We start from the raw sequence: 14494 nt of genomic DNA, 5'->3' as shown, positions 1-14494 counted from the left end.
TCTGCTTTTTACAAAAAAGACTACTTTGTATTTTTATGTATTCTAAAAAGACTCACCCTCCCCTACTTTGTAACTGGAGGGGAGGGAGAAGAAATGTGCCCGGTAGTGGTAGAAGTTTTGAAATGCAGAGAAAGGTGAGCAGTGAAAGTGACAGCAGTCTAAGATCAGGGTGAACCAGTCTGGTCTTTCATCTGCCACTGACAACCAAGGCAGTCTGCGCAGGACACCTAACCTTTGCCAGGACGTAGAAAATACTTTTAAAACCATAAATTGCTGCTTCAGGAAAGGAAGGTATACCAACTAAGTTATTACGATTGATTACCAAAAATATTTTTAGTGGCAGTATCAATAAGGGTTTTATTTTTATTATTTTTTGTAATAATTAAAATGAACAAAGCTAAAAAGAAAAGATTCCCACTCTCTCTGGCAAATGATGAATGAACTATCAGAGGTTCTGTAATAAAGACTGCCTGCTTGTTCAAATCTCCAGACAACAGATGTCTGCATTTAGGGCAAAGATTTTTTATCCAACAGTCTCCTAAATACTAGGTGTTCACCCATCTCGGAGAAGCCAAGAGAGCTCATTGCAGTGTCTGGATTACGATGGGATATTTTAACTACTACTTGCATCTATCACTGTTCCAGACATTAAAAAGGGCCAAATCACCAGCAACAACTTCTAATGAAGGAACCTAGCAACAACAACGAATTCTAATAAGAAAATGTTTCTTCTTTTGAGAGTTTGAAGTACTTTTTATAAATCAAGTTGGTTTTCAACCATGTTTTTCAGCATAATGATTATTTTTTTAGAGGGTATAAAGGAAGGTTGAGAGGTTGCACACCATGATGAGATCAGGAAGCTAGCGGAATGAGACTTGAATCAGCTTTCATGCCTCCTTTCAGCCTAGGGTTCTATCTGTAACTTCCATATGGAGCATGGATTTCTACCCTCGCCATTTGTAAAGGATGCTTCAGGGAAGCTTATGAAAGAGATCATGTTCCTTTGGGGTTGTACACTGTGGCTGTGGCCAAAGGATTCTTTCCAGCTCCCCATCCAGATGGAATTTGTGGCAGCTTAGCAGCCTAGAAGCTGACGTGATAAAGTATAAAATATTGAATTCCTATGTGTCTATGTGATTTCAGCTTTGATCTTCATTTTTGATTATGCAATTAGTCACGTCCATGTCTGTCTGAGCCTGATGCTCTGGGGGCAAATGCTTTCCCATTATTTTAGTCCTAAAGACTATCCAATTTAGAAGGAATCCACAGTGTGAAACTTTAGCTTAGAAAAATGAACAGTCAGTCTGCCAACAAAGTAGCCCATTGCATAACTGAGTTTCTATTTTATGATATTTCAGGAGTTTGACCAAGACGATGACTGCAGTCATTCCATATTGATTTGTGAAGAAGGAGATCCACGTGGTGATGAACAAGATTGGCAGCCCGGGGACGAAGGTATCTCGGCTTCTGTCCCTGAATTGTTTACAAAGATAACGGTTATTTGGATTTCCCCCCTCATTTCAGAGGTGCTCTGTGCAGAACTTTGAAAAAACAGAAAAGCACAAAGGAAATGAGAAAACACTCATAATCCTATCCTTTGGTCCATATCTGAATCAGTGAGTCTTGTCAACTTGCCCTGACAAAATGGGCATGTCTGTACTGTCTCTGGCTGTTATTCCACCCTACTCTGGCTCAGCCAGCCCTTTTCTGCCACTTTCCTTTTTGTCTGATAATATCCCCCCCCCCCCCATTTCTTTCCTCTCAGAATCTTCCATCAGCAACACGGATCTGTTCCCTTTCAGAACCAAGCATTTGTCCATCGGTGTTGTCCTGGAGCTCCTGCCTTGAGAGGAAACGAGGCACTGAATGAACAAGGCACTAAAGCGTCTATTCTATGAGGCATAAGTCTGGAGTTTTTCAAAACAACACCCATTCCAAACATATTACCCTGTCATACCCGTTCTGTCCTTGCATTTAACAGACCACAAGGAATTTGCGGATTCTCACTTCAGAAAAATAGTCACCACAGACATCACATTTGTCTACCCCTATTCACCTATAAACTTCTCAAATCAAATGTTTATTGAAACTGCTGCAATTTCTCTCTGGCAATTTTCTGACTTCCATTTCTAACACTCCAGGGAAGCTGCCCTCTTACATGTCTTTTTTCTCTCATCCCTGTGAAGCCCCCAGAGCACGGCAGAGCTAGTCTAGCTACTGTCTCCGGCCCCTTATGTGATGCTGCCCTCTCCTGGGAAGCCTCCTGCCTTTCTCAGTCTCCCTCGGAATCTTTCCTCAGGCTGAGGGGGGGGGGGGGGATAATTTAGTAACATTTGAAATTATTAACACCACGAAACCTGAAAGACCTAAGTAAAATAAACAAATCCCGGTCCCCTTCCAAGCAGTCCTTGGGATCTGCCTTTGACATTCAAGGACTTCAAAGCCAAGTTCTCAGATACCCAGTTGTGTCCCAAGCACCTTCCAAGAGGTTAAACCATTCATTTACTCCACTCAATTTGGAGATGACTTGCCATTTGAGGTGCTAGTCATTCTTTTTATATCCATTTGTAACCTTTTAGGTTTTCATATAGAAGCCATAACACACAGCATCTCCATTAAGCTCTTGCAGTTTTAAGCTTTAATAACTCGGGTTACAAATGTGTAAGAAACAATTGTGTTTCTAAATTTTCTTCTCATAGTATCAAAAGTCTTCAATTGAGCTAGTTACTCTTTTCAGTCACACAGTAGTTAATGTTACAAGTGCTTGCACACTTCATGAAGATCTTAGGCATATACTATGTGATTATTTATTCTGTTATACATATACACATTTAATCATTTGGTTTATGTCTGTTTGTCCATTGTATTATTCTGTTAAGAAGGGACCATCACTAACTAATATATATATTAGTTAATGTAATAACATCTCAAACCGGTTGCTACTGACCCCCAAATCATGCTGCTTCTGCCACAACCAGGGATGCTCCCACATCAACTTTAAAATCTCCTCCCTCTGCTGATACATCAGCAAAAAGGATGCCTACACCCGATCTTTTTTCATGTAACTCGTGAATGCGCCTCTCAAGTTAGCTTTCTGAACTCTAGTGGCACAAGAGGCTGGAAATGTAGTTTTTGATAATTCTGTGCTGAGATTTATGATTTAGGAAATTATCAAACGTGGAGAAGTTTTCAAAATACGTATTTTGAAACTTGATCCTTATCAATTTAAAAATAACAAGGCAGGAAACACAGGACCATAAGGCTTTCCTGGAAAAAATAAGTTTTCTTTATTGAATGAATTAGGCTGGGTCAATTTTAAGTTTTCATTTTAATAATAGCTTTAACATTACAAATTAGCAAACATTTTCAGACTTTATGAATTTCATTTTCACCTCTTCTGTGAAGAAATTATGTTTTGCCTATGTTTAAGTGTTGCTTTTTAGTTTCTTTCTACTATAACATTTTCTGGTAGGGTCAATCTATACCTTCTTATGTGGAAAGATGCATTTAGACCGAAGCAAGTGTTTTATTTTTACATGTAACAATGCAACATCTTTCCTGGCTCACTGCGTAGGTTATGACTACTCACAGTATTCAAGAGACAAGACAGAAACACATTTGTATGTTCCCAGCTTATTTCAGAGGTAGCACATTTTATATATATATATATTCCCCCACTTAAGGCCAACAATTAGGATAAGCCAGTTAGCTTTTAACAAGTTCTAAAAAAGCTGGTATTTCTTATACTTGCTTATTCTATCTTTGGTTTGAAAAAGAATTAACAATGAACAGACTTTTGAACACATTAAATTTGCTTTAAAATATTCTGGTTTTACTAGCATTCGATAATTGTAAAAGTGCAGTCATCCCTAAGAATATGTTCAGTGGTGGCGGATGGCTCAGCTGATTAGAGCACAAGCTCCAAACAACAGGGCTGCGGGTTTGATTCCCACATGGGCCAGGGAGCTGCGCCCTCCAGAACTAGATTGAAGGACAATGACTTGGAACTGATGGGCCCTGGAGAGAAACACATTGTTCCCCAATATTCCCCAATAAAATAAATAAAAAAAAAAAGACCATGTTCACATGAATATACTGCATAATTTTCTAATTTTCACAGCAAGGGAGTAACTGCATCTTGCCTTTGCACTAGAAGATCTTTTTCACTGACAGTTTAATTATTAGGAATGTATGCTGTGTGTTTTTCTCACTCTAATATGTCGGCTAGGTTTTAGCACTCAAGGATGATTACAAAAACGTTATGAAAGGCATCCATCTTCCTTTGAAGTGTAAGAGTGGCCCTGAGCACATCAAGTAACCACATGGGTATCTGTTTCTTCATCCCTAAAATGAAGGGCTTTGGTCAGATAACCTCTAAAGTTCTTTCAGCTCTGTACAGTAATTCTGAGACTCTCATTTTGTGCTACATAAACAGTGTGGTGAGAGGATCTTTGAGAAGATTAAAAAAAAATCAATCATTCCAAAGAAACTTCATTTTTATTGGCACATTTTTTTGCTATCATATAATATTAGAAAACATGCAATCAAGTTATCTTACTTAAGAAACATCACGAAAGCTAGATCCTTTTTCATGGTACCACAAAACATAATATTGGATGAGGGAGATCAGAAATACTATTATCATTTGCCTGATTGTAAACAAAACTTTTCCTTTTAGGATATTTACTTTTCTTAAAGCACAAGTCTCATAAATAACACAGGCATACAAATTGAACAATAAAAATGTTTTCACTGTGGTGGTTTTTATATATTTGACAAAATATCCAAAGTCCTTTAAAAATAATAAAAACCTTAATTGAGATAATGCTGATACTGACCGCTATTAAGTAACTTTCCTGAGGTCACCCAGGCAGTGGTGGGAGAGGGATGTGTAGACTGAATAAATGACCCTGACAAATTCATGGATAAGAGAGACTACTGGGACAAGCACTGTGCCCTCCTGGAAGGACACTCCTCTGTGTTCCCACATAACCATCGCACACTTCTATACTATCACAACGCCAATCTCACTATACTCTTGCTATAACTCTGCGAGGGCCACAGCTGCACCTTGTTTATTTCTGTATCTTCAGTACAAAGCATTGGGCTTGGCATAGACACTTAATAAAAGTTTGTTGAATGGAAAAAGTGAATAAATGAACAAACCTTAAAGCACAGGCAATTTTGGCAGCATTCACAGTCATTTTTTAGGTATTTTTGTTTAACGTGGCATATCGTAAGCAAGCATCAATTCCAAAAGTTGGAACGTTCTGTCTTAAGGGTTATACTGGGAATCATTCCATGGAATCAGACAGGAGATGGACAAACTTATAAATATGAGTGTCGTGCGGGGCGTCCGGCGGGGTTTCAGCTCCCGCTCCCCACATAAGAACGCAGGATATGGTGAGGCCAAAAAGGAACACCCACGGAGCCATAAGTAGGGGAGTCATACCACTATATTCTCTCTGGCGGCATCTGCCTCTCTGCAATCGGCTCTTGTTAGCTCAGCCACCATCTTCTTGCTAGCCCCCATTTTCTTGCTAGCCTAGCCACAGCAGTTATATTAGTGGCCAATGGCTCACTGGTTACAGCTGACAGCCATCCAATCACAGTTGATGGCCATTTACTACCTGAGCCAGCACCTTTCTATGTGAGGCCGAGAGCCTGGAAACTGCTTTCTGGGGCTCTGTTCCCACAATGAGCAAGCTCCCATGGGAATACATAAATGATCTCACTTAATTCTCGTGGTTGTCCTGTGAAGTAGGTGTCATGCGTTACACTTTACAGAAGGTGGCCTTGTTTTTCCCGTCAGAGAAACAACACTGCTCACCATAAAACTTTATTTTACATCTGGAAAGTTTTGACATACAATATTTTGCTGTTTAAGCAAGCATTTATTTGAGGCCTATCATATGCTAGACAGGAAAGATACAAAGATGACTAAACCTTAGTTCCTGGATAATTCCATTCTGTAATCATTAAGAATAGATTAGCCAAATAACCAAAAATAACATACTTCTCTCGGTTACCACTGGAATTCATTTTTTTTCTTTCTACTATTGCCATGCATTTCTGTAGGTGTCGAGATTGTTGTTACTTTTCCAAAAGATGTCCGTCACCCCCAAGAAATGAGCCAAGAAGATTTGAAAGAAAACAAGTAAGGAAGTGTTAGATTGGAATTTAAGTGTGAAGTGATACTTGTGTGGCAACCTACCTTTTTAGTAAATCAACCGAAAAAAATAAAACCTACCTGAAAACATGTGTCATAATAAATATTGTGTCGTTGCCAGATAAATATTTTAGGCTTTGTGGGCCATGTAGTTTCTATTGCAATGATTAAACTCTGCAGCTGTATCTTGAATGCAGCCATAGACTATTTGAAAACAAATGGGTATGGCTGTGATCCAGTAAATCTACAAAAACAGACTGGAGATCATAACTTGTTTTCCCTGCATCAGTGCTACCTAAAATGTGGCTCTGTGGTTCTTCCATTACCAATCCATGCTGAAGTCAGTATAAACTTAAAAATTTAAACAGTTACAAAGTTGTATAGTAATTTGACAAAGTAATTTTACATTCATGGATCTGATAATGAAAAATTGACGCTTAGTTTTATGTTTTTGCTTTTCATTGCATTTTTAATGTAATTCAGTTTTATTACATTTTCCAAAAATGTCAGTCCACAATGGTCTGGAAAATTTAAAAATTGGCTCTTCACGAAAGGAAGTTTGAGAAGCACTGGGCTGGTTAAAGCCTTTGTAGAAATAAAAGGGTGCGTCCCCTATGCCTGCCCTTTAAATCTCTGATTTCTCTGCTCTGCTCTGCTCAAGGAAAGAGGGACTGGGAACACTAAAGTGTGGGGTGCAGAGGGCAGACAAGGTGGGGTGTGAGTCAGAGGGCTTGGAGCGGTCTTGTCCTTTCAGGAATACAGCCACCCTACTCAGCAGCACCATTTGGAAATCGTTCTCCAAACTTTCTAGGGATGTCAGGCTGGAGATCCAGGAGACATGGGAACGAGTTTTAAATCAAACCATTTCCTCCACCTTCTAGTCAGACAACCTCAGTGCATCAGGAACAGGCACGAGCACATTCTGCTTCTCTTCCAAATGAAATGAAGACGATGGACGTCAGGACAAAGACGCCAGGCATGCAGCCTTCACTTCTGAAGAAAGAGGCAAGATCCAAGGAGCTCTGTGACGAAAACTTGAGCTTTTTGGTGCCAAGACCTTGCTTGGAACCAAACATTTCCAAATCTGTCATCAGAGAAGATGTTTCTCCCTTTCTGAAGGGCCAGCAAAGAAAATCTGAAGGTGAGTTCATTTAATTACATAGTCATGTCTTTATTCTTCGTTCAACAAATACATATCTTTTTCTTGAGTGTTTGAAAATCTTACCGTGAACTCATATTTGGTTGGTGTTTATCTGTGGAATCTTTCGGGGCCCACACTGAGGACGCTGTCCTCCAGGATTTGAGTTTCCTCTCTATCCCGCCAAGACTGACTTACCAGGTAGCAGCACTGAGGCCAGCGTTTCCGCTTATGGCAATGCTGTCTTTGATATTTGCTTGCCACTGTCCTGAACCAATCAGCCTAAACCACCAGGGACAAACATGTCCAAAACTTTGCATGCACTGGCTTACTTATTGCAATGAGGGAGATTGCACAGCTGGGGAACTGGGAGGCATTTCACCAAATGAAGGAAGAAAATAAAATTATTATTATAGGATTTGGGGGATGGGTAGTGCTTAAGTGAAATTTAAATGAAGCAGTGCTTGTTTTTTAATTAAAAGTTTTCTTATTGTGGTAAAATGTACATAACTTAAAATTTACTACTTTAACTATTTTTAAGTGTACAGTTTAGTGGCATTAAATACATTTACATTGTTGTGCAACCAACCGTCACCACTATCCATCCCTGGAACATTTTCATCTGGCAAAATCTGAAGCACTATACCCATTAAAGTATAACTCCCATTCTCCTTCTCCCCTGTAACCCCTGGAAGCCACTATTCTGCTTTCTGTCTATGAATTTGGCTATTCGAGATACCTCATATAAGTGCAATCATACAATATTTGTCCTTTTGTGACTGGCTTGTTTCAGTTCCCATAATGTTGAAGCAGCGTTTTGATAGGCTGATGTAAGGGTGTTAACATCAGGTATGGACAGTGAAGTTGATCCAGAATTGTGGTCCTTGAATGCCACTTCCTCTGGAAAGTGCCTGAACTTCCCAAAGGCTGGATGAGTCACCATTCCTTTGGACGCCCATAGAATCCTGACGTTATCTGCATCATAACATTCATCAGGTTTAATTGTCACTTTTTATTTATGTGTCTATCTGCAGCCAGATCACAAAGGCAAAAACCATCCCACCTCCAAGCACCTAGCAGGTCTGGCACATAATTGTTAAAAAGTGTATACTGAATTAACAATAACAACAATAACCGTTTATTGAGTGTCTCACTATTGCAAGGCACACATATGCACTGCTATAGGTCATATTAGCAAATTTGTTTTAGAAATGAAGAAACTGAGGCTTAAGAAGATTAAGTGTGTGTGCCCAGGTCACATAGCTAGTGGAATTACAGAGGCTGGCTTCAAACCCTGGACCACCTGTCTCTGAAGCCAGTGTGTTTAAGCATCATGCCATCTGTGTTCAGAGCTCACACCTTTCATCTGAGTCCCACTTTAGTTATGAAGGAAAAAAAGGATAAACATATTTAGTCTTGGAGTGGAGATGGTTTAGAGAAAAGAAGGGGCAGTTGGTGCAAGTACAAACTGGAGGGAGTGTGGAAGGAGAGACTGAATTGGACATCTTGGGAACCTCGTCTTCTTCAGCCAAACCACAGAGAATCTTGAAGATGTAACAAAAGTAAGTACATACACCTAGACAAGAATGGTTCAGTCTGTAGTCTATCATGGGAGCCGCTCCACAGAGGCTACGATCTTGTCTGAAAATATCCACTGGTGTTCCCCAGGCCGGTATTTGTGTCCCTCTTTTTAAATGTGTTTTAATATTATACAATTTTTTAAAATTAGACAATCTGTCAATTAAGAAGAATTCAGAAAAGACAGATGAGCAAATATAAAAAACAATAAGTACAAAGAGTATTCCAAGACAATTTCTTCTAGAACGTATTTCTACATTTCTAAATAACCTATTAATAATGATATTGCTTGATTGTTCAATTTAGACCTTATCTATTAGGATGTAACACTTCCTATTACTTTCCTCACAGACAGGCAATCCCCAATCTTCTCAATCGTTGTGTTTAAAAGAAATCAATATTCAATAGCTCCATTCTTATGATGGGTAAAATTTTATTCACAGCTGAGCTCATTAATGTGCTATGAACACATTGTCCTTCTTCTGAGATGTTGCATTTATTACAGCGTTACTAAATGCCTCATTTCATTATTTGCTTACTGTCTGTATATCCGTCCCTAAGTCATTCTCATCCTCTCTGACGGGCCTGTAAAATGCACCTCAATGCAGGCAGCTGCACCTCAGGTGATGCACTGGTGGCTTTTGTTGTTTTGAGACTGCTCCTGGAACCCTCTGCCCTCCTGCTTCACTCTGTGTGCTTTGGTCTTTGGACCCAATGACCAGCCATCTGTGTGGGATTCCTTCACCATCATCTGGAATGTTCCCTTAGCCTCCTTGTTGTGTTGGACCCATGTGTACTGGATACTCGGCTTCCTCTTCCTTGGTTTACTTACTCCCTCTTGGGTACATTCTCTAGTAGCTTCCTGAGAAAGGTGCATTAATGACAGGTTTTTATTGTCTCTATTTTCTCTGAGCGCTTTTCTTTTTTTAAGTTTGTTTTGTTTTCTGTATTTTCACATTAGAGGTTTTTCTCACATATTACTTGATCCTTAACTATCTATTTGTATTTAAGAGGGTGGCACTAAAAAGTGCCACATGCTCCAAGGGGCCTGTTGAATGGACAGAGACCGGGTGGTTGGGAGAGGGAGTCCTCTGGTGTCAGTGTATATAGCCAGGCTTTTCTCCTGGTGAGTTTTCCCGAGAGAGGGAAAACTGAGAATCCAGGCTGCTGCCTGTAGATTATAAGGCTGAGGCTTCACATGTCGGTGTGCAGTCTTTCACTTAATCCTCTTATTTTCACTCCAGCACCCCATTTCTGTTCTCAGCTATACCTACCTCATTAGTATCTTTGTTTCAAGCTCTTCAGAGAGTAAACTGCCAGCAATCTGCCAGGAACTCCTCTCAGGGAAGAGCAACTCCTGACTAGTTAGACAGGGCAGAGAATCTGGAACCGACTCCTTGTACAGACTTACAAGCAATCCCTTGATTCAGCCTCACCTGCAACCCCACTTTCAGAGGTACCTGGTGTCTTCAATTCTTGCTCCTTTCTGCAGTTCTTATTTCTTGTTGAGTTCTGCCTGCCGCAGGCAGGGAGCAGAACAGAGAAAGCTCACACTCATACAGTTTTCACTGTCAAAAATTTTATTGGTGTTGCTCATCTGCTGTTTCATCCTCTGAAGTTTTGTTCTTTTTTTTTTGGGGGGGGGGTGTTGTTCTTATTTACACCTTTTTAAATTCCGTTACTATTAGTAAATTCCTTTAGTGAGGTTTGTGAAAAGAGTGGAGAAAATTAATACATTCAATTTTTCAACTGGAATTTTATACACGGTTTAAAAGGCTTTCAACACATATTGCCAAATTACCTACCTGAAAGATCTTTCTTTAAAAATAATTTTTAAAAAATTTTCAATTATAGTTGACATACAATATTATATTAGTTTCAGGTACACAACATAGTGATTAGACATTTATATAACTTACAAAGTGATCACCCTTATAAATCTAGTACCCATAGGACACCACACATAGTTATTATATTATTGACTATGTTCCTTATGCTATACTTTACTTCCCCATGACTGTTGTGTAACTACCAATTTGTACTTCTTCATCCCTTCCCCTCTTTCTCCCTGTCCCCAAACCCCTCCCATCAGGAAATGCTCAAAATGTTTTCTGTACCTATGAGTTTGTGTCTGTTTTGGTTGTTCATTTATCTCGTTCTTTAGATTCCACATATAAGTGAAATCATATGGCATTTGTCTTTCTGTCTAACTTACTCCACTCAGCACAATACCCTCTATGTTCATCTGTGTTGTCACAAATGGCAAGATTTCATTCTTTTTTATGGATGAATAATATTCCATTGTATATATGTACCACCTTTTCTTTATCCTTCATCTGTTGATGGACACCCAGGTTGCTTCCATATTTTGGCCATTGTAAAGAATATGGACGCACATGTCCCTTCAAAGTAGTTTTGGGTTTCTTCAGATAAATACCTAGAAGTGAGATTGCTGTGTCCTTCTTTGTCTCTTCTTATATCCTTTTAAGGCCTATTTTGTCTGGTATAAGTATTGCTACCTCAGTTTTATTTTTTCCATGATATATTATTTTTCCATCCCTTTACTTTCTTCAGTCTATGTGTGTCTTTTGATCTGAAGCAAGTCTCTTGTAGGCAGCATATGTAAGGGTCTTGTTTTCTTATCCATTCAGCCACTCCATCTTTTGATTGGAGCATTTAATCCATTTACATTAAAAGTAGTTGTTGACAGACATGTAGTTATTGCCATTTTATTATTCGTATTTTTTATCTTTTTTTTCCTTCTTAAATAAGTCCCTCTAACATTTCTTGTAATACTGGTTTGGTGGCAATGAACTCGTTTAGCTTTTTTTTGTCTGGGAAGCTCTTTATCTGTCCTTTGATTCTAAATGATAGCTTTGCTGGGTAAAGTAATCTTGGTTGTAGGCTCTTGCTTTTCATCATGTTGAATATTTTGTGTCAATCCCTTCTGGCCAACAAAGTTTCTGTTGAGAAATCAACTGACAGTCTTATAGGATCTCCCTTATAGGTAACTAACTGCTTTTCTCTTGCTGCTTTTAAGGTTCTCCCTTTGTCTTTAATCTTTGCCATTTTAATTATGATGTGTGTTGGTGTGGGCTTGTTTGGGTTCATCTTGTTTGGGACTCTCTGCACTTCTTGGGCTTGTGTGTCTATTTCCTTCACAAGGTTCTTGGGCTTGTGTGTCTGTTTCCTTCACAAGGTTCTGCGTGGGATTCCTTCACCATCATCTGAAGAAGTTTTCCATCATTGTTTCTTCAAATGGGTTTTCTATTCCTTGCTCTCTCTCTTCTCCTTCTGATAACCCTAGATGCCAATGTCGGTATGCTTGATGTTGTCCCAAAGGTCCTTTAAACTAGCCTCATTTGTTTGGATTTTTTTTCCTTTTTCTGTTCTGATTGGGTGTTTTCTGCTACCTTGTCTTCTAAATAGCTGATTTGATCTTCTGCTTCATCTAATCTACTGTTGATTGCTTCTAATGTGTTCTTTATTTAGTTATTATATTCTTCATTTCTGACTAGTTCTTTTTTGTTTTCTATCTCCATTTTTATGTTTTCTGTCTCTTTGTTGAAATTCTTCCTGAGATCATTGAGCATCCTTATGACCAGTGTTTTGAACTTTGCATTTGGTAGACTGCTTGTCTCCATTTTGTTTAGTTCTTTTTCGGGAGCTTTGTTCTGTTCTTTTATTTGGGACATGTTTCTTTGTCTCCCCATTTTGGCTGCCTCCCTGTGTTTGTTTCTATGGATTAGGTAGGGCTTCTATGACTCCTGGTCTTAGTAGAGTGGCCTTATGTGGTAGGTGTCCTATGAAACATGGTGCAGTCTCCCTGGTCACCTGAGCCTGGTGTTCCAGGTGTGTCCTTTGTGTGGGTTGTGTGTGTCCTCCTGTTATAGTTGAGCCTCGGTTGCTGTTTGCATGTCAAAGGGAAGGATTGATTCTCAGGCTGATTGTTTGTGAGGACTGGCGGTGACTACAGTGGAGGAGCTGTTGCGCACGGGCTGATCCTACAGAGCAGAATTCACTTTAGCAGCACTTTGGTACACGCCCAGTCTGTCCTTTGGGTGTTTTGTCCATGGAGGCAGCCAGTGGTACTCCAGCTGTGTCTGAAGCCCACGACTGGGTGTGCCAGCACCACTTCAGGCCAAGTTTAGCCTCAGTCTGTGCCCTTTCCAGAGCCATCTGAATTGAGCCATGAAGCAATCCACCAGCTGTGCTAGATTTAGAAGTGCCTGGGAAAGGCTAGGTTGTGAACCAAGACCAGCTGCTGCTAGTGCCAGGCTTGGGCTGCTTAGCAAGAGGTACGGGACATGCTGAGGCCAGATCTGTTTGGGGTTTTTGAATCTTTGAGAGATTTTAGGAAAGTCCAAAGCATGAGCCAAGACAGGTCCTTTGTATGGAAAAGCCACTAGAAGTGGCTTGCATGGTCCCACAAGTTGGGTGGGACATGGTGTCAGGGAATCACTAAGGCGAGGCAAATTGTGTCAGCTAGGTTGATGGAGACTCAGATATGCTGCTTGCCTAAGTCTTCATGCTAGGAGCTGGGAGGGCTCAACAGAGAAATAATGGCTTTTGCTATCACTTCTGTCTGGAAAAAAGGTTGTCCCTTCAGCCCTTGTCCTGTAGCCAGACAGTTCAGTTCCTCCCTGTATTTCCCTGACACCTTTCCAGTGGCTGCCCCAGCACGGGAGCTCAGAAAGAGTGAGTCTATCAGTGAGTAGGTCTGTGCCAAGGCCCTTTAAGAGGAGCACCTGGGACTCCAGCAGCCCTCCGCTCACTCAGCCAAAATCTCTGCTGGTTTTCACAGCCAGAAATTGTGGGGACTTCTTTTCCTGGCATTGGAACCCTGGGCAAAGGAGCCTGGTATGGAGCTGGAATCCCTCTCTCCTCAAGAGAGACCTCCACAGAAGAGGTATCCCTCCCAATTTTTAACTGCCACACACAGGTGTGGGACCAATCCATTCCATGTCTCAGCCCCATTTCCAGTCTTGATGTGGCTACTTCTGTATGTCCCTAGTTTTAGAACTCCTGCTCAGCTAAACTTCAAGCGATTCTCAGGGATGGTTGTTCTGTAGTTTAACTGTAATTTCAATGTGGTCATGAGAGGATGCAAGCACAGCATTTATCTGCTCTGCCATCTTGACCAGAAAATCTTCTACCAGAAAGATCTTACATCTGCACTCTCACCAGAAATGTTGAGTGCCTTTCTAGAACACATCATTCCTTACTAACACTGGATAATATATTTTTTTTTTCATGCAGTTAATTTTATTTTTAATAGAGTTCACAGAAAATACCTATCAGTTTGATGCGACAGAAAGTCCTGGCAAGCAATATTGTAAAATAAAAATAGGGCAGCCAGGCAGAACACTGGATAATATTTATCCAAATATTTATAATAATACCTGAAAGGTTTTTCTTTAAACTCAGGAGGATATACATATGCACCCAATTATAAATTATATTCAGTTGTATTTCTGGTATTAACTTGTAGTATCTTTGCAACAGGAAATCTCAACCTCTAGAAGATGACCTCTAGGAGGGCAAGAATGTTGTCTTTGTTGTTCATAACTATATTGCCATCATCTGGGACAGTGTTGGCCACTCAGTAG

The 14494-nt window shown here is 40.0% G+C and overlaps 1 protein-coding gene across 3 annotated transcripts in view; it reads left to right on the top strand.

Moving 5' to 3' along the window:
* Positions 1 to 14494, top strand: part of MAP3K19 (mitogen-activated protein kinase kinase kinase 19) — a 70584-nt gene that overhangs the window by 41128 nt on the left and 14962 nt on the right. For all 3 annotated transcript variants that reach the window (XM_074335537.1, XM_019731164.2, XM_074335542.1), the window contains 3 exons: positions 1359 to 1455; positions 6079 to 6157; positions 7051 to 7310. In XM_074335537.1, the coding sequence (XP_074191638.1) occupies positions 1359 to 1455; positions 6079 to 6157; positions 7051 to 7310 (436 nt within the window). The remainder of the gene's footprint in view (positions 1 to 1358; positions 1456 to 6078; positions 6158 to 7050; positions 7311 to 14494) is intronic.

The sequence above is a fragment of the Rhinolophus sinicus genome, linkage group LG01 (genome assembly GCF_036562045.2).
Source record: "Rhinolophus sinicus isolate RSC01 linkage group LG01, ASM3656204v1, whole genome shotgun sequence".
NCBI lineage: Eukaryota > Metazoa > Chordata > Mammalia > Chiroptera > Rhinolophidae > Rhinolophus > Rhinolophus sinicus.
This window is presented reverse-complemented; position numbering and strand designations above follow the sequence as displayed.